The sequence below is a fragment of the Motacilla alba genome, chromosome 3 (assembly GCF_015832195.1).
Source record: "Motacilla alba alba isolate MOTALB_02 chromosome 3, Motacilla_alba_V1.0_pri, whole genome shotgun sequence".
In the NCBI taxonomy this organism is placed as follows: Eukaryota; Metazoa; Chordata; class Aves; order Passeriformes; family Motacillidae; genus Motacilla; species Motacilla alba.
In genome coordinates this window covers 2,096,340-2,119,277 of record NC_052018.1, presented here as the reverse complement: position 1 = coordinate 2,119,277, position 22,938 = coordinate 2,096,340, and the positions used below count along the sequence as shown (strand labels likewise).

Here is a 22,938-nt window from a genome sequence, read left to right as displayed (position 1 = left end):
CCCCGCGGCCGCAGGGGGGGAGGGGCGGGGGCTCCTCCTCCTCCTCCTCCTCTTCCTCCTCTTCCTCCTCCTCCTCTTTTTTTTTTTTTCCTCCTTTTTTTTTTCCTTTTCCTGCTTTTTTTTTTTCCTGCTTTTTTTTTTTTTTTGATCCCGCTCCTCCTCCCGGGATCGCTCCCGGCCATGGAAGGCTCGGGACCCCCGGGGGGGGCGCGGGGGTCGCCGCCCCCCTGAAGGAACGGCGGGAAAGGTGAGTGAAAAATGGGGAGGGGGGGGGAAATAAAAAAATCCGGGAAAAACGGGGGAAAACCGGGATGAAACGGCGGAAAACCGGGATAAATCGGGTGAAAATCGGGGCGGAACGGGATAAAGCAGCGAGAAATCGGGATAAATCGGGATAAAATGGGGTAAAAACGGGATAAAACGGGATAAAATGGGGTAAAAATGGGATGAAAGGAGGGGAAATGGGGATAAATCGGGATAAAATCGCGATAAATCGGGATAAAACGCATCCCCCCCGCGCTTTTCCAGCGGCGACCCCTCCCAAATTTTCCAGCTTTTTAACCCTTGCCTGGAAAAACCGAGGGCGCCTCCAGCCCTTGGGGATTTCAGGGATTTTTGGGGAATTTTGGGGGATTTTTGGGGGTTTCCAGGGCGGTTCCAAGCCCTTCCAGCCGGCCATAAATCCGCCGTGTCATCCAGGTGGGGCTGCTCCAGGTGTGCCTTTTCCAGGTGTTCCCGGCGCTTTTCCCTCCCCTCCCCCAATTTTTGAGATTTTTCCCCCTTTTTATTTTTTTTCCCATTTTTCCCCCCAAACCCGTGTTAAATCCCGTCATCCGGAGCGTTTCTGGTTCTTTTTTCCCGCGGTTTTCCCCGGTTTTTCCCGGTTTTTTTCCCCTTCCCGGCACCTGCAATTCCCGATTTTTTTCCCCGAGCAGGGCGCGTCCTTCCCGCGTTGCGGCGGCGCCGCGCTTGGAATTCTCCCCCCTCAAATCCCTCCAAAAACCCCTCAAATCCCCTCAAAATCCCATTTTTTCCCCAAATCCCCATCCCCAGGGGACGAGGCACGGCGCTGTCATTGAGGATTCCCACCGGGAATCTCTCCCCGAGGAAAATCGGGATAAAAATGCCGATTTTCCCTATTAAAAAAATCCGATTTTCCCCTCTAAACCAGCCCAAAATTCCAATATTTTCATTTTTTCCCCGGAATTCTGCAGCCCCGAGGGGGAATGTTGTGGGTAGAGCCTGGAAAAAATCGCTTTTTTCCTAAGGAAAATCCTGGTTTTTTAAGGAAAAAATGGGATTTTGGAGGTGTTTTGACCTTTAAAATGAAACATTCCAGCGTCGCTCCATCTTTTTTTTCCTGGAAAATCGGGATTTTCTGGCACCTGGACGAGATTCCCCCCTCACCCCCCTTTTCCTTATATAATTCAGGCCGGAATTCCACATTTGTTAAACCCAGGAGTGATTTTCCAGGTGGAAAAATCCGAATTTTGGGGATTTTTGGGGGTTTTTTTAACTCCCGGATTCCTTGATTATAAAGGAATTTTTTTTCCCTGAGTTTTGGGCCACGCCTGGCTTTGGGAATGTTCACCTGGGGCTTGGAAAAATGGGGGAAAAAAAATCCCAAAATGGGATTTAGGAATGGGAAAAAAAAGGAGTTTTATTGGTTGGAACTGGGAAAATCCCAAATTCCCAACGTTTCCTTGGAATTCGGGGGGGTTTGGAGAAGTTTTTGCCCTCAAATTTTGAAATGTTGGGCCTGCAACATCCCAATTCCCAATTTTCCCTCAGAAATCTTGGAATTCTGGGCCTGGCCCTGCCCAATTCCCACTTTTCCCTCAGGAATTTTGGGAATTTTGTGCCTTGTACCCCCAAAATCCCATTTTCCCCCCTAAAATCTTGGAATTCTGTGCTCGGCACTTTCCTCTTTCCCCCTTCTCCCTCAGAAATCTTGGAATTTTCAGCTTGGCCTACCCCAAATCCCAGTTTTCCCTCAAAATTCCCGGGATTTTTGGGCTTGGCCTACGCCAAATCCCAATCTTGCCTCAAAAATCTTGGAATTTTGTGCTCAGCACTTTCCTCTGTCCCACTTTTCCCTCAAAAATCTTGGAATTTTGGGCCTGGAACACCCCAAATCCCATTTTTTCCCCCTCAAATCCCTGGATTTTTTGGGCCTGGCCTACCCCAATTCCCCTTTTTCCCCTCAGAAATTTCGGGAATTTTGGGCCTGGCCCTGTCCAAATCCCACTTTTCCCTCAGAAATCTTGGAATTTTCAGCTTGGCCTACCCCAAATCCCAATTTTCCCTCCAAAATCTTGGAATTCTGGGCCTGGCCCATCCCAATTCCCACTTTCCCCCCTCAGATCTCTGGGAAGTTTGTGCCAGGCCCAAATCCCAATTTTTCCCCTCGAATCCCGGGATTTTTGAGCTTGGCCTACCCCAAATCTCATTTTTCCTCAGAAATCTTGGAATTTTGCCTTCAGCACTTTGCTCTTTCCCATTTTTCCCCTCAGGAATCTTGGAATTTTCACCTCGGCCTACCCCAAATCCTCCTTTTTTTCCCCCTAAAGTTTTGGAATTTTGGGCCTGGCCCTGCCCAATTCCCACTTTTCCCTCAGGAATTTTGGGAATTTTGTGCCTTGTACCCCCAAAATCCCATTTTCCCCCCTAAAATCTTGGAATTCTGTGCTCGGCACTTTCCTCTTTCCCACCTTTCCCTCAGAAATCTTGGAATTTTCAGCTTGGCCTACCCCAAATCCCATTTTTTCCCTCTAAAATCTTGGAGTTTTGGGCCTGGAACACCCCAATTCCCAATTTTTCCTCGGGAATTTTGGGAATTTTCAGCTTGGCCTACCCCAAATCTCATTTTCCCCCCTCGAATCGTGGAATTCTTGAGCTTGGCCTACCCCAAATCCCAATTTTCCCTCCAAAATCTTGGAATTCTGGGCCTGGCCCTGCCCAATTCCCACTTTTCCCTCGGGAATTTTGGGAATTTTGGGCCCAATCCCAACATTTTTCCTTGGAATTCTCTGGGAAATTCAGGAAAAGCCGAATTTTCCTCAGCCTGGACAGGAAGAATTCCCAGGAATTTGAGTCCAGGGGATTTTGGGATCAAGGGAAATTCCCGGGGATTTCGAGGAGGTTTTAATTAGTTTTAACATTTGAACGTTTTTATTAATTAATTCTTTATCCTAATTAATAGGATTTGTTTAATAAGAGGTTTAATTTATATTATTGCAGATAATATTAATTATAATAACTTCTATTATTTTAATTAGGAATCAATTTTATTCCTCTTATTTTAATGCTTATTACTTCCAATCATTAAATTTATTTATTCATTATTATTATTATTAATTTCAATGAATTGTTATTTTTAATTGATTCTCACTCTTATTCATTACAATTATTATTTTAAAGTTCATTCTTTTTATTTTTAGGGAATTTTTTTAATTTTTTAAGTTTATATTTATTTTGAATTGATTATTAATTCTAATTTGAATATTATAATTTAAACTTGAACATTATTTTAGATTTAAATTTCACCATTCATTTCTCATTAATTTCTTATCAATTCAGTTTTTAATTATTATTTTAATCCTTTATTTTGACTTTTTTCACTGCATTCATACTTTAAATTCATTCTTTCATTTCTGCCATTCATTCCTTATTTTAATTTCCAATATCTTAATTTCTTATTTTTAATCAGCATTTTAAATTTTATTTAAATTTATTCAGATTTTATTCAAATCCCCCCCCCAACCAATTCATGGGAAAATCCATTAAAAAATCATCCCAAAACCCCCAAAATATGGGAAAATCATCCCCAAAAAAAAAATCAAAATATTTGGGAAAATCATCCATTAATAAAACCCCAAAAATATGGAAAAATCATCCTAAAAATTCCCTCAAAAGGGCTGGAAAATTCCCCAAAAAATCCCAAAATCCCAATAAAACCCCACCCAATCCATGGGAAAATCATTCCAAACAAAACCCTGGAATAATTCAAACAATTTTTCCCGTTTTCCTCCGTTTTTCCATGGATTTCTCTCCTTTTTCCCTCTCAAGTTTGGGATTTGCTCCAATTTAGGATTAAAACTTGATCCTAAACCTGCTTTTATCCCAAATTCCGCCATTTTCCCACAGATTTTTCCCGAATTCCGCCACATTTCCATGGATTTAATCCCATTTTTCCAGAATTCCGCCACATTTCCATGGATTTAATCCCATTTTTTTCCCATAATTCCGCCACATTTCCATGGATTTAATCCCATTTTTTCCCAAATTCCACCACATTTCTATGGATTTAATCCATTATTTCTCCAATTCCACCACATTTCCATGGATTTAATCTCATTTTTCCTGTAATTCCACCATATTTCCATGGATTTAATCCCATTTTTTCCCATAATTCCGCCACATTTCCATGGATTTAATCCCATTTTTTCCCAAATTCCACCACATTTCCATGGATTTCTCCATTATTTCTCCAATTCCACCACATTTCCATGGATTTTTTCCCATTTTTCTCAAATTCCACCACATTTCCATGGATTTAATCCCATTTTTCCCGTAATTCCACCACATTTCCATGGATTTTTCCCGCTTTTCCTTCTGAGATTTGGGATTTCCCTCTCCACTGAACCTCCTCAACCTCTCGGGCTGGAATCTTGCCCCCAAACTCGGTTTCAACCCCAAAACTCAACCCATTCTCCCAATTTTCTCCATTATTTCTCCAATTCCACCACATTTCCATGGATTTCTCCATGGATTTTCATGGATTTTCAATTCCAATACCGCATTTCCATGGATTTCTCCCGCTTTTCCTTCTGAGATTTGGGATTTCCCTCCCAGCTGAACCTCCTCAACCTCTTGGAGATAAAACTTGGTTTCAACCCCAAAACTCAACTGATTCTCCCAATTTTCTCCATTATTTCTCCAATTCCACCACATTTCCATGGATTTTTCCCATTTTTCTCCAATTCCACCACATTTCCATGGATTTAATCCCATTTTTTCCATAATTCCACCACATTTCCATGGATTTTTCTCCATTATTTCTCCAATTCCACCACATTTCCATGGATTTTTCCCACTTTTCCTTCTCAGTTTTGGCATTTCCCTCTCCACTGAACCTCCTCAACCTCTCGGGCCGGAATCTTGCCCGATTTCAACCCCAAAACCCAACCGAATCCCACAATTTCCTCCCGTTTCCCTCCCAGCTTCCCGTTTTCCCCGACGATGGAAAAGCTCCTGCTCCCTCTCCTCTTCTTCTTCACCTCGAGCGCCTCGAACGCGCCGCCCTGCCCCAAGCGCTGCTCGTGCCAGAACCTCTCGCCGTCCTTCACCATCCTGTGCACCAAGACCGGGCTCCTCTTCGTGCCGCCCGGCATCGACCGGCGCACGGCCGAGCTGCGCCTCATGGACAACTTCATCACCGTGCTGCGCCGGCGCGACTTCGCCAACATGACGCAGCTCATCCACCTGACGCTGTCGCGCAACACCATCAGCCAGATCATGCCTTACGCCTTCTCCGACCTCAGGGGCCTCCACGCGCTCCACCTGGACAGCAACCGCCTGACGTCCATCGGCGAGGACCACTTCAAGGGGCTGGTCAACCTGCGGCACCTGATCCTGAGCAACAACCAGCTCAGCTTCATCTCGCCCCGGTCGCTGGACGATTTCTTGGAGACCATCGAGGATTTGGACTTGTCCTACAATAACCTGGTGGACGTCCCTTGGGCCACCGTGGCCAAGCTCTCCAACGTCAACACGGTGAGTTTGGATCACAACCTCATCGAGTTCGTGCCCGAGGGGATCTTCTCCAACCTCCACAAGCTGGCCAGGTTGGACATGACCTCCAACAAGCTCAAGAAGATCCCGCCGGACCCGCTGTTCTCCCGCATCCCCGTCTACGCCAAATCCAAAGGCTCCCCGCTGACCTCCTTGGTGCTGAGCTTCGGCGGCAACCCCCTGCACTGCAACTGCGAGCTGGTGTGGCTGCGGCGCCTGACGCGCGAGGACGACCTGGAGACGTGCGCCTCGCCGCCGGAGCTGATGGGCAAATACTTCTGGAGCATCCGCGAGGAGGAGTTCGTCTGCGAGCCGCCCATGATCACCCACCGGACGCCCAAGCTGGTGACGGCCGTCGGCCAGAGCGCCTCGCTCAAGTGCAAAGCCGTGGGCGACCCCGACCCCTACGTGCGCTGGATCGCCCCCGACGGCAAACTGGTGGCCAACACGTCCAGGACGGTTTCGTACGAGAACGGGACGTTGGATATTTTGGAGGCGGCCGCGGGGGACCAAGGGACCTTCACGTGCATCGCCTCCAACGCCGCCGGCGAGTCGACGGCGCCGGTGGAGTTCCGTGTGGTGCCGGACGGCAACGGCACCGAGTGCGAGGAAGAGGAGGGGAAGAAGGCGGGCACGGCCGGGCCGGAGCCGTCGGATATCCTGATTTCGGCCAAATCCAGCCTGGGCAACGACTCCAAGCTGGAGAGGGGGGACAGAGGGGGGGTGGTGGTGGCCGAGGTGACGGCGACGTCGGCGCTGGTGCGGTGGCCGCCGCAGGAGGAGCTGGAAGGGCTGAGGATGTACCAGATCCAGTACAACAGCTCGGCCGACGAGATCCTGGTTTATCGGTGATTGGAGCCCCGAAAACGGGGGGACGGGGGGGGGGGAAAGGGGGGGAATGGGGAAAATTGGGGGAAAAATGGGGGAAAAAATGGGGGGAAAGGGGGGAAAATGGAGAAAAAATGGGGAAAAATGGAGGGGAATGGGGAAAAATGGGGGAAATGGGGAGAAGCTGGGGGGAAATGGGGGGAAAATGGGGAAAATGGGGGAGAAATGGGGAAAAATGGGGGGAAATGGGGAGAAACTGGGTAGGAAATGGGGAAAATGGGGGGGAAATGGGAAAAAAGGGGGAGAAATGGGGGCAAATGGGGAGATACGGGAGGAAAGGGGGAAAAATGGGGGAAAACGGAGAAAAAATGTGGGGGAATGGGAGAAAATGGAGAAAAAATGGAGAAAAAATGGGGGGAATGGGGGAAAATGGGGAAAAATGGGGGGAAATGGGGGAAAATGGGGAAAAATGGGGGGAAATGGGAAAAATGGGGGGAAATTGGGGGGGGTGGGAAAAACGGAGGGGAATGGGAAAAACAGGGGAAAAAATGGGGGGAAATGGGGAAAAATTGGGAGGAAATGGGGGGGAAATGGGGAAAGAATTGGGGAAAATGGGGGAAAATGGGAGAAAATGGAGAAAAAATGGGGAAAATGGGGGGGAATGGGGGAAAATGGGGAAAAATGGGGGGAGAAATGGGGGAAAAATGGGGGGAAATGGGGAAAAATGGGGGAAAATTGGGGGGAATGGGAAAAATGGGGAAGAAATGGGGAAAAACAGGAGAAAAAATGGGGGGAAATGGGGAAAATTGGGAGGAAATGGGGGAAATGGGGAAAATGGGGGGTAATGGGGAGAAATGGGGGAAACGGGGAAAAATGGGGGAAAATGGGGAGAAATGGGGGGAAATGTGAAAAAAGGGATGGAAAATATGGAGAAGAGGATAGAAAATGTGAGAAAAATGGGTGGGAAATGTGAAAAAATATGGGAAATGAAAGAATGAATGGGAAATGTGGAAAAAACGGGTGGGAAATGTGAGAAAAATGGGTGGGAAATGTGAAAAGCAGGTGGGAAATGTGGAGAAATGGGGGGGAAATGAAAAAAATGAGTGGGAAATGTGAAAAAACGGGTGGGAAATGTTGAAAAGTGGCTGGAAAAAGGTCTGGAAAATATGGAGAAGCGGGAAAACGTGGAAAAACAGGTGGGAAATGCGGAAAAATGGGTGGAAAATAGGCTGGAAACAGGGAAAAGGGTTGGGAAAAGGCTGAAAAAATAAGGAAAAAGAGGCCAAAAAGCATGGAAAAGTGGGTGAAAAATAGGGAAAAAGGGATGGAAAAACCATGGGAAAAGGGATGGAAAAGGGGCTGGAGAACTGGGAGAGAGGGATGAGAACGGGGCTGAAAAATAGGGAAAGAATGGCCAAAAACCATGGAAAAATGGCTGGAAAATGTGGGAAAAATGGATGGAAGAGGTGCTGGAGACCTGGGAGAGAGGGATGGGAAAGCGGTTGGAAAACAGGGAGGAAAGGGTCAAGAACCATGGGAAAATGGCTGGAAAACGTGGAAAAAATGTGGAAAAAATGGGAAAGAGGGTAAAAACCATGGGAAAAAGGGATGGAAGAGGTGCTGGAGACCTGGGAGATGAGGATGAGAAAGGGGCTGGAAAATAGAGAAAGAATGGCCAAAAACCATGGAAAAATGGCTGGAAAATGTGGGGAAAAGCGGCTGGAAAATAGGGAAATGTGGCTGGAAAATGTGGGAAAAAGGGATGGAAGAGGTGCTGGAGAACTGGGAGATAGGGATGAGGAAGGGCCTGAAAAATAGGGAAAGATTGGCCGAAAACCATGGAAAAATGGCTGGAAAATGTGGGGAAAGGCGGCTGGAAAATGTGGGAAAAAGGGATGGAAGAGGTGCTGGAGAACTGGGAGAGAGGGATGAGGAAGGAGCTGGAAAATAGAGAAAGAATGGCCGAAAACCATGGAAAAGTGGCTGGAAAATGTGGGAAAAATGGATGGAAGAGGTGATGGAGAAGTGGGAGAGAGGGATGAGAAAGGAGCTGGAAAACAGGGAAAGAATGGCTGAAAACCATGGAAAAATGGCTGGAAAATGTGGGAAAAATGGGAAAAATGGTGGGAATATCCCAAAAACCGGGAGAGCCGCGGCCAACCGCGCTGGCGTTGCCGTTGCAGGATGATCCCGGCGCCCAGCGCGTCGTTCTCGCTGTCGGACCTGGCCCCGGGCCGGGCGTACGAGCTGTGCGTGCTGGCCGTGTTCTCGGACGCGCGGAGCTCGCTGCCGGCCACGCGCCCGCTGGGCTGCTCGCGCTTCTCCACGCGGCCGCCGGCGCGGCCGTGCCGCTCGCTGCAGGCGCACTTCCTGGGCGGCACCATGATCATCGTCATCGGCGGCATCATCGTGGCCTCGGTGCTGGTGTTCATCTTCATCCTCCTGATGAAGTACAAGATCCACAACCACCGGCCCAAGGGCAAGGCCCACGTCTGCTCGCAGACCAACGGCTCCCACGGCGCCCACGGCGGCCGCCCCGCCGCCAAGCCGGAAGCTTCCGGAGCCGCCGGCAAGGCCGGCCCCGGCGACTGGGACGGCGACAAGGGGGAAGGGGCCGAGCTGGGGTCCTGATGGGGTTGGTGGGGTCGGGGGAGGTGGGGCTGGGTCAGTTCTGGAGGCCCAGGATTGATCCAGGAGGTCCAGAATCGATCCTGGAGGTCCAGGACATCTCCAGGAGATCCAGAATTGACCCTGGAGGTCCAGAATTGATCCTGAAGGTTCAGAATTGATCCTGGAGGTCCAGGACATCTCCAGGAGATCCAGAATTGATCCAGGAGGTCCAAAATCGATCCTGGAGGTTCAGGACATCTCCAGGAGATCCAGAATTGACCCTGGAGGTCCAGAATTGATCCTGGAGGCCCAGAATTGATCCAGGAGGTCCAGAATCGATCCTGGAGGTCCAGGACATTTCCAGGAGATCCAGAATTGACCCTGGAGGCCCAGAATTGATCCTGGAGGCCCAGAATTGATCCAGGAGGTCCAGAATCGATCCTGGAGGTCCAGGACATCTCCAGAAGATCCAGAATTGATCCTGGAGGCCCAGGATTGATCCAGGAGGTCCAGAATCGATCCTGGAGGCCCAGAATTGATCCAGGAGGTCCAGAATCGATCCTGGAGGTTCAGGACATCTCCAGGAGATCCAGAATTGATCCTGGAGGCCCAGAACCTCTCCAGAAGATCCAGAATTTATCTTGGAGGTCCAGAATTTATCCTGGAGGTCCAGAATTGATCCTGGAGGTCCAGAATTTGTCCAGGAGGTCCAGGACATCTCCAGGAGATCCATAATTGGTCCTGGAGGTCCAGAACCTCTTCACAAGGTTCAGAATTGATCCTGGAGGTCCAGAACCTCTCCAGAAGATCCAGAATTGATCCTGGAGTTCCAGAATTTATCCTGGACATTCAGAACCTCTCCAAGAGCTCCAAAACCTCTCCAAGATCTCTGGAATGACTCCAAGGACACCTCTGGAATCCGGGATCAGGCCAGGAGATCCAGAATCGATCCGGGAGGTCCAGAGTAGATCCAGGAGATCCAGAGCTTCTCCAGAAGATCCAGAATCGATCCTGGAGGTCCAGAGTCGATCGAGGAGATCCAGAACCTGTCCGAGATCTCTGGAATGGCTCCAAAGCCACCCCTGGAATGGCTGGAATTGATCCGGGAGGTCCAGAATCGATCCAGGAGCTCCAGAACCTGTCCGAGATCTCTGGAATGGTTGGGATTGCTTCAGGATCTTCAGAACCTCTCCAGGAGATCCAGAACCCCTCCAAGAGCTCTGGAATTGCTCCGAGGACCCCTCTGGAGTCATTCCAACCCCTCCAGAACCTCCGCAACCACTCCAAGGACCCCTCTGGAGCCATCTCAAGGCTTCCAGAGCCACTCCGAGGTCCTCCCTGGATCCATTCCGACCCATCCAGAACCACCCAGAACCTCTGGAACTCCTCCAGAGCGGCTTCAAGGACTTCCCTGGATCCATTCCAACCCCTCCGGAACCTCTGGAACTGCTCCAAGGATCCCTCTGGATCCCCTCCAGCACCTCCAAGGACCCTTCTGGAGTAATTCCAACCTCTCCAGAGCCATCCAGAACTTCTCCAGAACCTCTGGATCCCCTCCAGAACCACTCCAAGGACCCTTCTGGAATCATTTCAACCTCTCCAGAACCATCCAGAGCCACTCCAAGGATCCCTCTGGATCCATTCCAAGGCTTCCAGAACCTTCAGAACTCCTCCAGAACCATCCAGAACCTCTGGAACATCTCCAGAACTGCTCCAAGGACACCTCTGGAGTAATTCCAGCCCCTCCAGAACCATCCAGAACTTCCAGGATTTCTCCAGAACCTCCAGAACCGCTCTGAGGACCCCTCTGGATCCCCTCCAGAACCTCCAGAACTTCTCCAGAACCTCTGGAAGCTCTTTGAGGAGCCCTCAGGATCCATTCCAAGGCCTCCGGAACCTTTGGAACTCCTCCAGAATATTTGGAACTTCTCCAGAACCTTTGGAACTCTTCCAGAACCTCCAGAACTGCTCTGAGGAGCCCTCAGGATCCATTCCAAGGCCTCCAGAACCTTTGGAACTCCTCCAGAACCTCCGGAACTCCTCCAGAAGTTCCAGAACGGCTCTGAGGAGCCCTCAGGATCCCCTCCAGAACCTCTGGAAGCGCTCTGAGGAGCCCTCAGGATCCATTCCAAGGCCTCCAGAACCTTTGGAACTCCTCCAGAATCTCCAGAAGTGCTCTGAGGAGCCCTCTGGATCCCCTCCAGAACCTCTGGAACTTCTCCAGAACCTCCAGAAGTGCTCTGAGGAGCCCTCAGGATCCATTCCAAGGCCTCCAGAACCTGTGGAACTTCTCCAGAACCTCCGGAACTTCTCCAGAACTCCTCCAGACGCTCCAGAACTGCCCTGAGGAGCCCTCTGGATGCCCTCCAGAACCTGTGGAACTCCTCCAGAACCTTTGGAACTCCTCCAGAACCTTTGGAACTCCTCCAGGAGCTCCGGAACTGCCCCGAGGAGCCCCCTGGACGCCCTCCAGGAGCTCCGGCGGCGCCGTGCGGAGCCCGCGGCCGCGGGCCGGGTCCGGCGGTGGCCGTGGTGGCCGCGGGCCGGGTCTGGCGGTGGCCGCGGTGGCCGCGGTGGCCGCGGGGGCGCTCCCGGCGCCGCCGGCGTCTCTTTTTAAGCTCAGATGGTTTCAGAGATATTTTTTTAGCGATCCTCGTCCACGGCCGCCCGCGCGGGAACTCGCGTTGGGAATCTCCCACCCCCCAAGGCGAATTTCATTTATTTATTTTATTTATTTTATTTTATTTTATTTTATTTTATTTTATTTTATTTTATTTTCTATTATTTTATTTTCTATTATTTTCTATATTTTATTTTATTATGTATTTTATTTTATTATTTATTTTATTTTATTTTATATTTTCTATTTTATTTTATTTTCTATTATTTTGCTTTATATTTTATTTTAATTTATTTTATTTTATATTTTATTTTCTATTATTTTATTTTCTATTTTTAAATTTATGTTATATTTTATTTTTGATTTTATTTTCTATTATTTTAACTTATTTTATATTATATTTTATTTTATATTATATTTTATTTTATATTATATTTTATTTTATATTTAATATTTTATTTATTTTTTATTTTTTCACGGAATTTTTTTGGAGACCTGTCCGGGTTATTTTTGGATTTTTTTTTGTTTTAAAAATTTCGAAATATTTATTTCTTTATCTATTTATTTCTTTATTTCTTTATTTCTTTATCCATTTCTTTATCTATTTATCTATTTATTTCTTTCATTATTAAGATTTTTTGGGGGGGTTTTAAACATTTTTTCTGAGATTTTTTTCTGCGTGGGGCAAAAATTTTAAATTTATTTTCTGCAATTTAATTTTTTTCGGTTTTTTTTTAATTTTTGGGGGGAATTTTTCACTTTTTGGACCTTTTTTGGGGTGGTTTTGTTTTGTTTTCCCGGTGTCGGATCCGAGACTTTTTTTGGTAAAAAAAAAAGACAAAAAAAACCAAAATAACAACAAAAAAAAAGAGAAAAAAAAAAAAAGAAAATCCCGGGATTTTGATTTGATTTTTCTTTCGGTTTCTGGATCCAGCTGGGAATCCTCGCGGGATCCTGGGATTCCCTAAAAAACCCCAAAAAAAGCTGGAATTGTTCATCGCTCCGAGGATTTGTTATAAAAATTCTTAATTTCGCAATTCCGAGTGGAGTCCTTGGGGGGTCGGGATGGGGGTTCCCAAAGATCCGGGGAATAAACATGGGATTGGGGGAAATGGGGGAAAATGGGGAAAATGGGGAAAAAATGGGGAAAATGGGGGAAAAATGGGGGAAAAAAAGGGGGGAAAATGGGGGGAAATGGGGGGAAAAGGGGAATAAATGGGGGAAAATGGGGAAATAATGGGGAAAATTGGGAATAAATGGGGAAAATGGGGGAAATAATGGGGGAAAATGGGGAAAATGGGGGTAAAATGGGGGAAAAAAAGGGGGGGAAATGGGGGGGAAAAGGGGAAAATGGGGGGAAAAATGGGGGAAATGGGGAAAAATGGGGGAAAATGGGGAATAAATGGGGAAAATGGGGGAAAAAAGGGGGGAAATAATGGGGGGAAATGGGGGGAAATGAGGAAAAATGGAGAATAAATGGGAAAATTGGGGGGGAAAATGGGGGGAAATGGGGGAAAAGGGGAAATAAATGGGAAAAAATGGGGGGAAAAGGGGGGAAATGGGGAATAAATGGGGGAAAATGGGGAAATAATGGGGAAAATTGGGAATAAATGGGGAAAATGGGGGAAAAAAGGGGGGAATAATGGGGGGGAAATGGGGGAAATGAGGAAAAATGGAGAATAAATGGGGGAAAAGGGGAAAAATGGGGAATAAATGGGGGGAAATGGGGGGGAAAAGGGGGGGAATGGGGGAAATTGGGAAAAATGGAAAAATTGAGGGAAATGGGGGAAAATTTGGAATAAATGGGGAATAAATGGGGGAAAATGAGGGGAAATGGGGAAAATGGGGAGAAATAATGGGGAAAAAGGGGAAAAATGGGGGAAAAGGGGAATAAATAGGGGGGAAATGGGGAGAAAAGGGGGGAAAAGGGGAATAAATGGGGAAAATGGGGGGAATTGGGAAAATGGGGGGAATGGGGGGAAAATGGGGAAAAATGGGGAGAAATAATGGGGGGAAAGGGAAAAAATGGGGGAAATTGGGAAAAAATGGAGGAATAAATTGGGGAAATTGGGAAAAATTGGGGGAAATTGGGGGAATTGGGAAAAAATGGGGGAAATTGGGGGAAAAAGGGGAATAAATGGGGAGAAAATGAGGAAAAAAATGGGGAAAAATTGGGGGAAAATGGGGGGTAAATGGGGAAATTGGAAAAATGGAGGAAAAAATGGGGGAGAGAAATTGGGGAAAAAGGGGGAAAATGGGGAAAAATGGGGGAAAATGGGGGAAATTGGGAAAAATGGGGGGAAATTGGAAAAAATGGAGAAAAAAAATGGGGGGAAAAGGGAGGGAAGGGAGGAAAATGGGGAGAAAAGAGGGAAAATGGGATTTGAGGAATTCTGGGAATGCTGGGGGGGAGAATCCAGGGAATTTTAGGGGAAAATTTGGGAATCATTGGAAAAAATAGGGGGGAAAGGGAGGAAATGGGGGGAAAGTGGGGGAAGAAAAGGCAAAAAAAATTGGGAAAAAAAGGGGGAAAATGGGGGGAAAAGGGGTAAAAAAAGAGGACTTTGGGCGTTCCTTGGATCCGTTCCAGGATTTTCCAGCAGCTCTGACGGAATTCCCGGGATTCGGGTGGAATTTTGGGACCCCAGGCCCCCAAAAATGGGTGTGAAACCCCCAAAAATTCCCCAAATGCTGGAATTCTGGGGTTTTTCCTGGGAATTCCAGGATTTTTGGGTCTTGGGGTGTTCAAGGGGATCTTCCAAATATCCAAACCCCCCAAAATTCGGGATAAACGCCCAAAAAGTCGACACAAAGACACCAAAACAACTTCAAATTCCGTTTATTGAAAGCAACAAAACCACGGGAATTTTTTTGGGAGAAACGCTGGAATTCCGAGCTTTTTCCTGGGAATTCTGGGATTCTTCCTGGGATTTCAGGGTCTCGGGATGTTCAAGGGGATCTCCCAAATATCCAACCCCCCCAAAATTCAGGATAAACGCCCAAAAAATTGACACAAAGACACCAAAACAACTTCAAAATCCGTTTATTGAAATCCACAAAACCCACAGAAATGTTTTTGGGAGAAACGCTGGAATTCCGGGGTTTTTCCTGGGAATTCTGGGATTCTTCCTGGGAATTTAGGGTCTCGGGATGTTCAAGGGGATCTCCCAAATATCCAAACCCCCCAAAATTTGGGATAAACGCCAAAAAAATCAACAAAAAAGAGACCAAAACGCCTTCAAATTCCGATTATTGAAAGCAACAAAACCACGGGAATTTTTTTGGGGGAAAAAGCTGGAATTCCAGGATTTTCAGGATTTGGGAATTCAGGGCAATCTCCCCAATATCCAAACCCCCCAAAATTCGGGATAAACGCCCAAAAAATCGACACAAAGACACCAAAACAACTTCAAAATCCGTTTATTGAAATCCACAAAAAGCACGGAAATGTTTTTGGGAGAAACGCTGGAATTCTGGGGTTTTTTCTGGGAATTCTGGGATTTTGGGGTCTTGGGGTGTTCAAGGGGATCTCCCCAATGTCCAAACCCCCCAAAATTCAGGATAAACGCCCAAAAAATCGACACAAAGGCACCAAAACAACTTCAAAATCCGTTTATTGAAATCCACAAAAAGCACGGAAATGTTTTTGGGAGAAACGCTGGAATTCCGGGGTTTTCCCTGGGAATTCCGGGGTTTTTCCTGGGAGTTCCGGGCCGGGTTTGGTCTCACCTGAGCAGGTGGAAGGTGAGCCAGTACATGAAGAGGGGCTGGGCGGCGGCGATGGCCATGGTCAGGTACATCCGCAGCTGGTTCTTGGCCCCCCGCACCAAAACCCCCTCGGCCGCCGCCTCCGACAGCAGCTTCAGCCTCAGCGTCCGGATCTGGGGGGAATCCGGGGAAATTTGGGATTTGGAACATTGGGATGGACACCTCAGGTACTAAAAACCCCCCAAAAAATCCCAAAATTCCCATAAAAATCCCATTTAAAACCCCCAAAATCCACCCTAAAACCCCTCGGCCGCCGTCTCCCAGAGCAGCTTCAGCCTCAGCGTCCGGATCTGGGGGAATCCGGGGAAATTTGGGATTTGGAACCAAAAAAAAGCCCAAAATCCCATAAAAATCCCATTTAAAACCCCCAAAATCCACCCTAAAATCCCCTCGCTCGGGGGCTCCCAGAGCAGCTTCAGCCTCAGCGTCCGGATCTGGGGGAAATCCGGGGAAATTTGGGATTTGGAACCAAATAAAAACCAAAAAAAGCCCAAAATCCCATAAAAATCCCATCAAAGATAACCAAAATCAGCCCCAAAACCCCCTGCGTTGGGGGCTCCCAGAGCAGTTTCAGCCTCAGCGTCCGGATCTGGGGGAAATTCGGGAAAATTTGGGATTTGGAACTTTGGGATGGACCCCTCAGGTCCTAAAAACCCCAAAAAAGCCAAAAAGAAAGACCCAAAAGAGCCCCAAAAATCAGAGAACGAAGCACAAACCCTCCCTGAGCTGAAAGGAGCGCAAGGAAAATTCTGAGAATTCCTGGAAATCCTGAGCAAAATCCTGGGAATTTCACCAATTCCCCCAAATCCTAAAAACCCCCAAATTCCCCAAAAAAATCCCCCCCAGAAAAATCAGAGAACCAACAGCAAACCCTCCCTGGGCGCCGTTAAAAAGATGAAATTTTGGTGAATTCCTGGAAATTCGGAGCAAATTCTTGGGAATTCTGCCAATCCTGAAGACCCCAAATCCCTGAAAAAACCCCAAAAAACCCCAAAGAACCCAAAAAAACCCCAAAAAAGGCCCAAAACTCACCATGAAAATGAAAATGCTCAAACAGCACCAGCTCAAGGCCGCGTAGTAGCCGGCCCTGCCCAGCAGCAGCCCGGCCAGCAGCCCCACGATCATCCTAAAAATGGGATAAAATCGGGGGGGTTCAACCCAAAAATCTGGGATGTCACCCAATTCTGGGGTTGCACCCCAAAAATGCGGGGATTTCAACTCAAAATTGGGGGGTTTTGACTCAAAATTGGGGGATTTAGACCCAAAATTGGGGGGTTTCGACTCAAAATTGGGGGATTTTGACTCAAAATGGGGGATTTAGACCCAAAATTGGGGGGTTTCGACTCAAAATTGGGGCATTTCACCCCAAAATTGGGGCATTTCAACCCAAAAATCTGGGATTTCACCCCAAAATTGGGGGGATTTCACCCAATTCTGGGATTGCAGCCCAAAACTGGGGGATTTCAACTCAAAATTGGGGGATTTCACCCCAAAATTGGGGGATTTCACCCCAAAATTGGGGCATTTCAACCCAAAAATCTGGGATGTCACCCAATTCTGGGATTGCACCCCAAAAATGCGGGGATTTCAACTCAAAATTGGGGGATTTACCCCAAAATTGGGGGATTTCGACTCAAAATTGGGGGATTTCACCCCAAAATTGGGGGATTTCACCCAAACCCATGGGGTTTCACCCCAAAAGACTGGAGCAAGACCCCCAAATTCGGTGGGATTTTGTGGATTTTTCAGAATTTTGCTGAGCTGGGGCAAATTCTGAGCGGGATTTTGGGGGAATTCGTGGCCATTTCGGGGCATTTCGAGGGTTTTTTTTTCTTTTTGGGGGGTGATTTTTGCGTTTAAACCCCCAAATTTTGGGATTTTGTGGAATTCTGCTGGCTTGGGAGCGGACTTTGGGGGAAAAGCGGGGCGTTCCCAGTGGGATTTTGAGGGAATTTGCGGCGATTTCGGGGGAATTTGCGGCGATTTCGGGGTATTTCGAGGGGGTTTTTTGGGATTTTTGGGGTAAATTCCCCCAATTTTGGCTCACCCCACGTATTTGTAGCCGGCGAAGGCCACGAGGTCGATGGCGGTGAGGTCGGTGCTGACGGTGACCAGGTACAGGCTCAGCAGGACGCTGAGCACCTCCAGCAGCAGCCAGGCCAGCGCCGAGCTGGCCACCAGCCCCAGGCTGTCCGGGGAAAACCTGTGCATTTTAACCCAAAAAAATTAAACTTTGGGATGGGGAGAAAATTCGGGGGAAATTGGGAAAAAATTGGGGAAAAAACGGCCAAAAATTGGGGAAAAAACTGAATTTTTGGGGGGATTTTTGGGGGTTTTTTGGAGGGATTTTTTGATTTTATTTTTATTTTTTGAGGGATTTTTTGGGGGATTTTTTGGGGTATTATTGGGGTTTTTTGGGGGGTTTTGGAGGGATTTTTTGGGGGATTTTTTGAGGTTTTATTTGGGGTTTATTTGGGGGTTTTTGGGGTTGGTTTGGCTCAGCAGGACGCTGAGCACCTCCAGCAGCAGCCAGGCCAGCGCCGAGCTGGCCACCAGCCCCAGGCTGTCCGGGGAAAACCTGCACATTCACCCCAAAAAAATTAAACTTTGGGATGGGGGAAAAGAAGGAAAAGATTGGAGGAAATTGGAAAAAAAAATTGGGGAAAAATTGGGGAAAAATTGGGGAAAAATTGGGGAAAAATTGGATAAAAAATTGGGGAAAAACTGGGGGGAAATTGGGGGGAAATAGGGGGGAAATATTGGGGAAAAATTGGGGGAAAAATTGGGGGAAAAATTGGGGGAAAAATTGGGGGAAAAATTGGGGGAAAAATTGGGGGAAAAATTGGGGGAAAAAGGGGGAAAAACTGGGGGGAAATTTGGGGGAAAATGGGGAGAAATTGGGGGGAAAATTGGGGGAAAATTGGAGGAAAATAGGGGGAAAATGGGGAAAAAAGGGGGGAAAATTGGGGGGAAATTTGGGGGGAAATGGGGGGGAAATGGGAGGAAAATGGGGGAAAATTGGGGGGAAATTGGGGGGAAAATTGGGGGGGAAATGGGGAAAAAGGGAAGACAAATGGGGAAAAATTGGGGGGAAATGGGGGAAAATGGGGGGGAAAAAGGGGGGAAAATGGGGGAAAATTGGGTTTTCATGGGGTATTTTTGGGATTGGTGAAATTCCTGGGAATTTGCTCAGAGTTCCACCAAGCTCAGGCAGTCCAGAGAAAATCTGGGAATTTTACCCCCAGAATTTTAGGATTTCGGGTGGGGGATAAAGGGGGGAGGGTTCAGGGGGAAAACTGGGGGGGAGAAAAAAGGATTTTTGGGGAAGAAAAAAGGATTTTTGGGGAAAAAAAAGGGCTTTTTGTACCTGTTTTGGGTGCCCAAAGCGAGGCCAGCCAGGAGGATGTAGGTGAGGAAGGCCATGGCTGCGAGGGAGAAATTTGGGAATTTTGGGGTTTTTATGGGGGAATTTTGGAGGGTTTTTGGGATTTTGGGGGGCTTCAAGGGGTTTGGGGGAAAATTCGGGAGATTTTGGGGTTTTTTTTGGGGGAGATTTTGAGGGATTCGGGGAGAATTTTAGGGATTTTTGAGGAAACTTTTGGGGATTTTTGAGAATTTTGGGGGGTGTTTGGTGGTCTCAAAGATTTTAGGGGTGCTCAGGGGGGTGTCTGGGGGTCCCGGGGTGGATTTGGGGGGTTCCAGGGGGCGTTTAGGGGGAGTTTTGGTGGTCCCGAGATGGATTTGGGGATCCCGGGGGGGATTTGGGGTCCCGAGATGGATTTGGGGGTCCCAGGGAGGTTTTTAGGGGTCCCAAGCTGGATTTTGGAGGTTTTTTGGGGGTCCCGAGCTGGGTTTTGGGGGTTTTTGGGGGTCCCGAGCTGGATTTTGGGGTTTTTTTTGGGGGTCCCGAGATGGATTTTGGGGGTCCCAGGGGGATTTTTGGGGGTCCCGAGCTGGATTTTGGGGGTTTTGGGGGTCCCGAGATGGATTTTGGGGGTCCCAGGGGGATTTTGGGGGTCCTGAGCTGGATTTTGGGGGTCCCAGGGGGCTTTTGGGGTCCCTACCCGGGATGTAGAGGTCGGGGGCGTTGACATCGAAGCGGGGGGCGACCGGGGTGTCCTGCTGGTACCGGACCTGCCAGTCCTGGGGGGCCACGGGGGTCAGGGAGCCCAAAAACCCCAAAACCACCCCAAATACCCCAAAAAACACCCCAAAATAGCCCAAAATTTCATCAAAACCTTTTCCCAGTCCATACCAGTAACCCCCAACCCCTTCCCAGTAGCCCTGAACCTGCTCCCAGTGGCTCCCAGTGGCCCCAAACCCCCTCCCAGTCCCCCCAAACTCCCTCCCAGGGTCCCCAAATCCCCTCCCAGTGGCTCCCAGTGCCCCCCAAACCCCCTCCCAGTGTCCCCAAACCCTCTCCCAGTCCCTCCCAGTGTCCCCAAACCCCCTCCCAGTGCCCCCCAGCCCCCCCTAACCCCCTCCCAGTGCCCCCCAAACCCCCTCCCAGTATCCCCAAACCCCCTCCCAGTGGCTCTCAGTGCCCCCAAATCCCCTCCCAGTCTCTCCCAGTGTCCCCAAATCCCCTCCCAGTGTCCCCAAAGCCCCTCCCAGTGCCTCCCAGTGTCCCCAAACCCCCTCCCAGTGCCCCCAAATCCCCTCCCAGTGCCCCCAAAGCCCCTCCCAGTCCCTCCCAGTGTCCCCAAACCCTCTCCCAGTGCCCCCCAGTCCCCCCCAGTACCCCCAAAGCCCCTCCCAGTGGCTCCCAGTGTCCCCAAACCCTCTCCCAGTGTCCCCAAACCCTCTCCCAGTGTCCCCAAACCCCCTCCCAGTGTCCCCAAACCCCCTCCCAGTCCCTCCCAGTGTCCCCAAACCCTCTCCCAGTGTCCCCAAACCCCCTCCCAGTGCCCCCCAGTCCCCCCAAAGCCCCTCCCAGTGGCTCCCAGTGTCCCCAAACCCTCTCCCAGTGTCCCCAAACCCCCTCCCAGTGTCCCCAATCCCTCTCCCAGTGCCCCCAGTCCCTCCCAGTGCCCCCCAGTCCCTCCCAGTACCTGGTGGCCGAAGGGGAAGACGAGCAGCCGCAGTTTCCTGCCCACGTACACGGTGTCCACGGCAAAGTAATACTTGAGGCGGCTCACGGGCACCCAGCGGCCCAGCTGAGGGGACAATTCCCAGCTCACACCAATTTTCCCCATTTTCCCCATTTTTTCCCCATTTTTTCTTGCTTTTTCCCCATTTCCCCTCCATTTTTTCTGGTTTTTCCCCCTTTTTTTCCTTGATTTTTCCCCATTTCCCCCCCTTTTTTGGGGTTTTTCATCATTTCCCCCCTTTTCCCCCATTATTTTCCTCCTTTTCCCCCCTTTTTTTCCCCATTTCCCCCCCCTTTTTTCCCCATTTCCCCCTTTTTTTTCCCCATTTCCCCCTTTTTTTTCCCAGTTTTCCCCCATGTACCTCATTGTTTTCCAGTTTTCCTCCCCATTTCTCTCCAGGTTTCATCCTTTCCCCCATTTCTCCCCTGTTTTTTCCCCATTTTCCCAGTTTTCCCCCATCTATCTCTTTTTTCCCACTTTTCCCCCCCATTTCTCCCCAGTTTTTTCCCCCCTTTTTCCCCGGTTTCACCCATTTTCCTCATTTTCTCCCCCCCTTTTTTTCCCCATTTCCCCCGAGTTTCCCCCCCTTTTTTTCCCCCAATTTCCCTCAGTTTTTCCACATTATTTCCCCCGATTTTCGCCTGCTTTATCCCCACTTTTCCCCCACTTTTCCCCCCCTTTCCCTCATTTCTTTCCCCAGTTTTCCCCCCATTTCCCGCTGGATTCTCCCGTTATTTGGGGGATCCCAGGGGAGGTTTCGGGCCACCCCAGGAAATTTTGAGGGATTCATTTCCCGGTTTTTTCCTTCATTTTCCCCCATTTCTCCCCGGTTTTCCCCGTTTTTTCCCTTTTTTCCCCCATTTTTTCCCCGCTCCTCACGTTCCCCTCCACATGCGAGGCCAAGCTGCTCCCGTAGGCCGCGGCCAGCGATGTCACGGGCTCGGACAGGAACGCCCCGGGCGGCCCGAACGCGGCCGCGGATGAGGATGAAGAGGAGCCCGACGAGGCCGAAGGCGGCGGCGGAGCCCCGAACCCGCGGCCCGGTGAGGCGCCGGTAGCGCTCGTGTCCTCGAACAGAGGCCGCGGGTCGGCCAAGCGAGCGGGCCCGCGGCGTTTTGGGGCTAAAAAGGAAGGGAAAGGTGAATTTTGGGGGGTTTTAAACTCGAATTTCCCTCCCGGCGTCGCTCGGAACTCACGGGGAGCGGCGGGGTCCATGGCGGCGGCGGCGCTTCCGTGTTCGGCGTTACCGGGGGTCACGTGGGGCAAACGGGAGGTTGTGATTGGCGGAGAGGGCGGAAGTTGTGCCCGGAGTTAAGATGGCGGCGGTACCGAGGGTTCAAACATGGCGGCCGCGGCGTCCTGGTCGTTTCCATGGCAACGGGGGATCGAGCGGGCTCGTGGCTGCTCGGAGTGACCCCGAAATGTCGCCAGGGGTGTCGCCAATGCTGCTGGGGCCGCGGGAGCGTCACGGGCTCCGGTAGGGTCCATAACGGCGGCACTTCCGTGTTCGGCACCGAGCATCACGTGGGAAAGGCGAGAGGTTGTGATTGGCTGAGAGGACGGAAGTGGTTGGCCGGAAGGGGACCTCGTGCCCGGAGTTGAGATGGCGGCCGTGCCACGCTGGAGTTGCCATGGTAACGGGGGGTGCACTATGGCCTAGCGCCCGCCCGGGGTGTCCCCAGGCCCGGGATGTCCCCAGGGCCACAATGTCACGGTCAGGGCAGTGGCCCTGGTGGCCGTGATGTCCCCAAAGTCCTGGTGACTCCAGGGTTGTCCCTGTGGTTTCCTCACGGATGTCCCCATGATGTCCCCAAAGCCTCGATGTACCCAGGGATGTCCCCACAGTGTCCCCATGGATGTCCGCAAAGTCGTGATGTCCCCAGGGATGTCCCCACGGTGTCCCCATGATGTCCCCAAAGCCTCAATGTACCCAGGGAGGTCCCCACGGTGTCCCCAGCCCCACGTCCGGTGTCCATCCGTGTCCGGTGTCCGTCCATTCCGGCCTCGGGACGCTTCTGTGGGAGCCTCGTGATGGCCCCGGGACCCCGGGCGGGGAGGGCACCAGTGCACCCAGTATGGACCAGTTAACCCAGTATGGGCCAGGTAACCCAGTACGGGCCAGTTAACCCAGTATGGGCCAGTGCACCCAGTATGGACCAGTTAACCCAGTATGGGCCAGTTAACCCAGAATGGACCAGTTAACCCAGTATGGACCAGTTAACCCAGAAT

The 22,938-nt window shown here is 49.8% G+C and overlaps 4 protein-coding genes across 4 annotated transcripts in view; 3 read left to right on the top strand and 1 right to left on the bottom strand.

Annotated features, from left to right (window-relative positions):
• The first annotated feature begins 133 nt into the window (after nt 1–133).
• On the top strand, nt 134–6,645 carry LOC119699912 (leucine-rich repeat and fibronectin type III domain-containing protein 1-like protein). The gene is made up of 2 exons (XM_038134048.1): nt 134–247; nt 5,223–6,645. Exon 2 carries the CDS (start codon nt 5,242–5,244, stop codon nt 6,643–6,645), a length of 1,404 nt encoding a protein of 467 aa, XP_037989976.1. The 5' UTR covers nt 134–247; nt 5,223–5,241.
• Nucleotides 6,646–8,679: 2,034 nt separating this feature from the next.
• LOC119698547 (leucine-rich repeat and fibronectin type-III domain-containing protein 3-like) lies at nt 8,680–9,252 on the top strand. Its single transcript, XM_038130523.1, has one exon. It carries the CDS (start codon nt 8,722–8,724, stop codon nt 9,250–9,252), a length of 531 nt encoding a protein of 176 aa, XP_037986451.1. The 5' UTR covers nt 8,680–8,721.
• A 6,193-nt stretch (nt 9,253–15,445) lies between these two features.
• YIF1B (Yip1 interacting factor homolog B, membrane trafficking protein) lies at nt 15,446–22,003 on the bottom strand. Its single transcript, XM_038132322.1, has 8 exons — nt 21,906–22,003; nt 21,589–21,830; nt 20,671–20,775; nt 19,684–19,762; nt 18,987–19,044; nt 17,667–17,822; nt 16,652–16,745; nt 15,446–15,732 (listed from the first exon to the last, which is right to left on the bottom strand). The coding sequence occupies exons 1-8, from the start codon at nt 21,922–21,924 to the stop codon at nt 15,577–15,579; spliced, it is 909 nt and encodes a 302-aa protein (XP_037988250.1). The 5' UTR covers nt 21,925–22,003; the 3' UTR covers nt 15,446–15,576.
• A 22-nt stretch (nt 22,004–22,025) lies between these two features.
• Nucleotides 22,026–22,938, top strand: part of LGALS4 (galectin 4) — a 6,565-nt gene continuing 5,652 nt past the window's right edge. Inside the window, exons 1-2 of the mRNA XM_038130522.1 lie at nt 22,026–22,186; nt 22,667–22,820. Coding sequence (XP_037986450.1) covers nt 22,026–22,186; nt 22,667–22,820 — 315 coding nt within the window. The remainder of the gene's footprint in view (nt 22,187–22,666; nt 22,821–22,938) is intronic.

Bases quoted from the DNA above. Each gene is read 5' to 3' on its own strand.
- LOC119699912 (XM_038134048.1), top strand. From the start codon at position 5,242: ATGGAAAAGCTCCTGCTCCCTCTCCTCTTCTTCTTCACCTCGAGCGCC.
- LOC119698547 (XM_038130523.1), top strand. From the start codon at position 8,722: ATGTGGGAAAAATGGGAAAAATGGTGGGAATATCCCAAAAACCGGGAG.
- YIF1B (XM_038132322.1), bottom strand. The intron at 19,045-19,683 runs GTAGGGACCCCA...TCTCCCTCGCAG, and splicing joins CCCCGACCTCTACATCCCGG to CCATGGCCTTCCTCACCTAC. The intron at 16,746-17,666 runs GTGAGCCAAAAT...TCCCATTTTTAG, and splicing joins GCCGGCTACAAATACGTGGG to GATGATCGTGGGGCTGCTGG.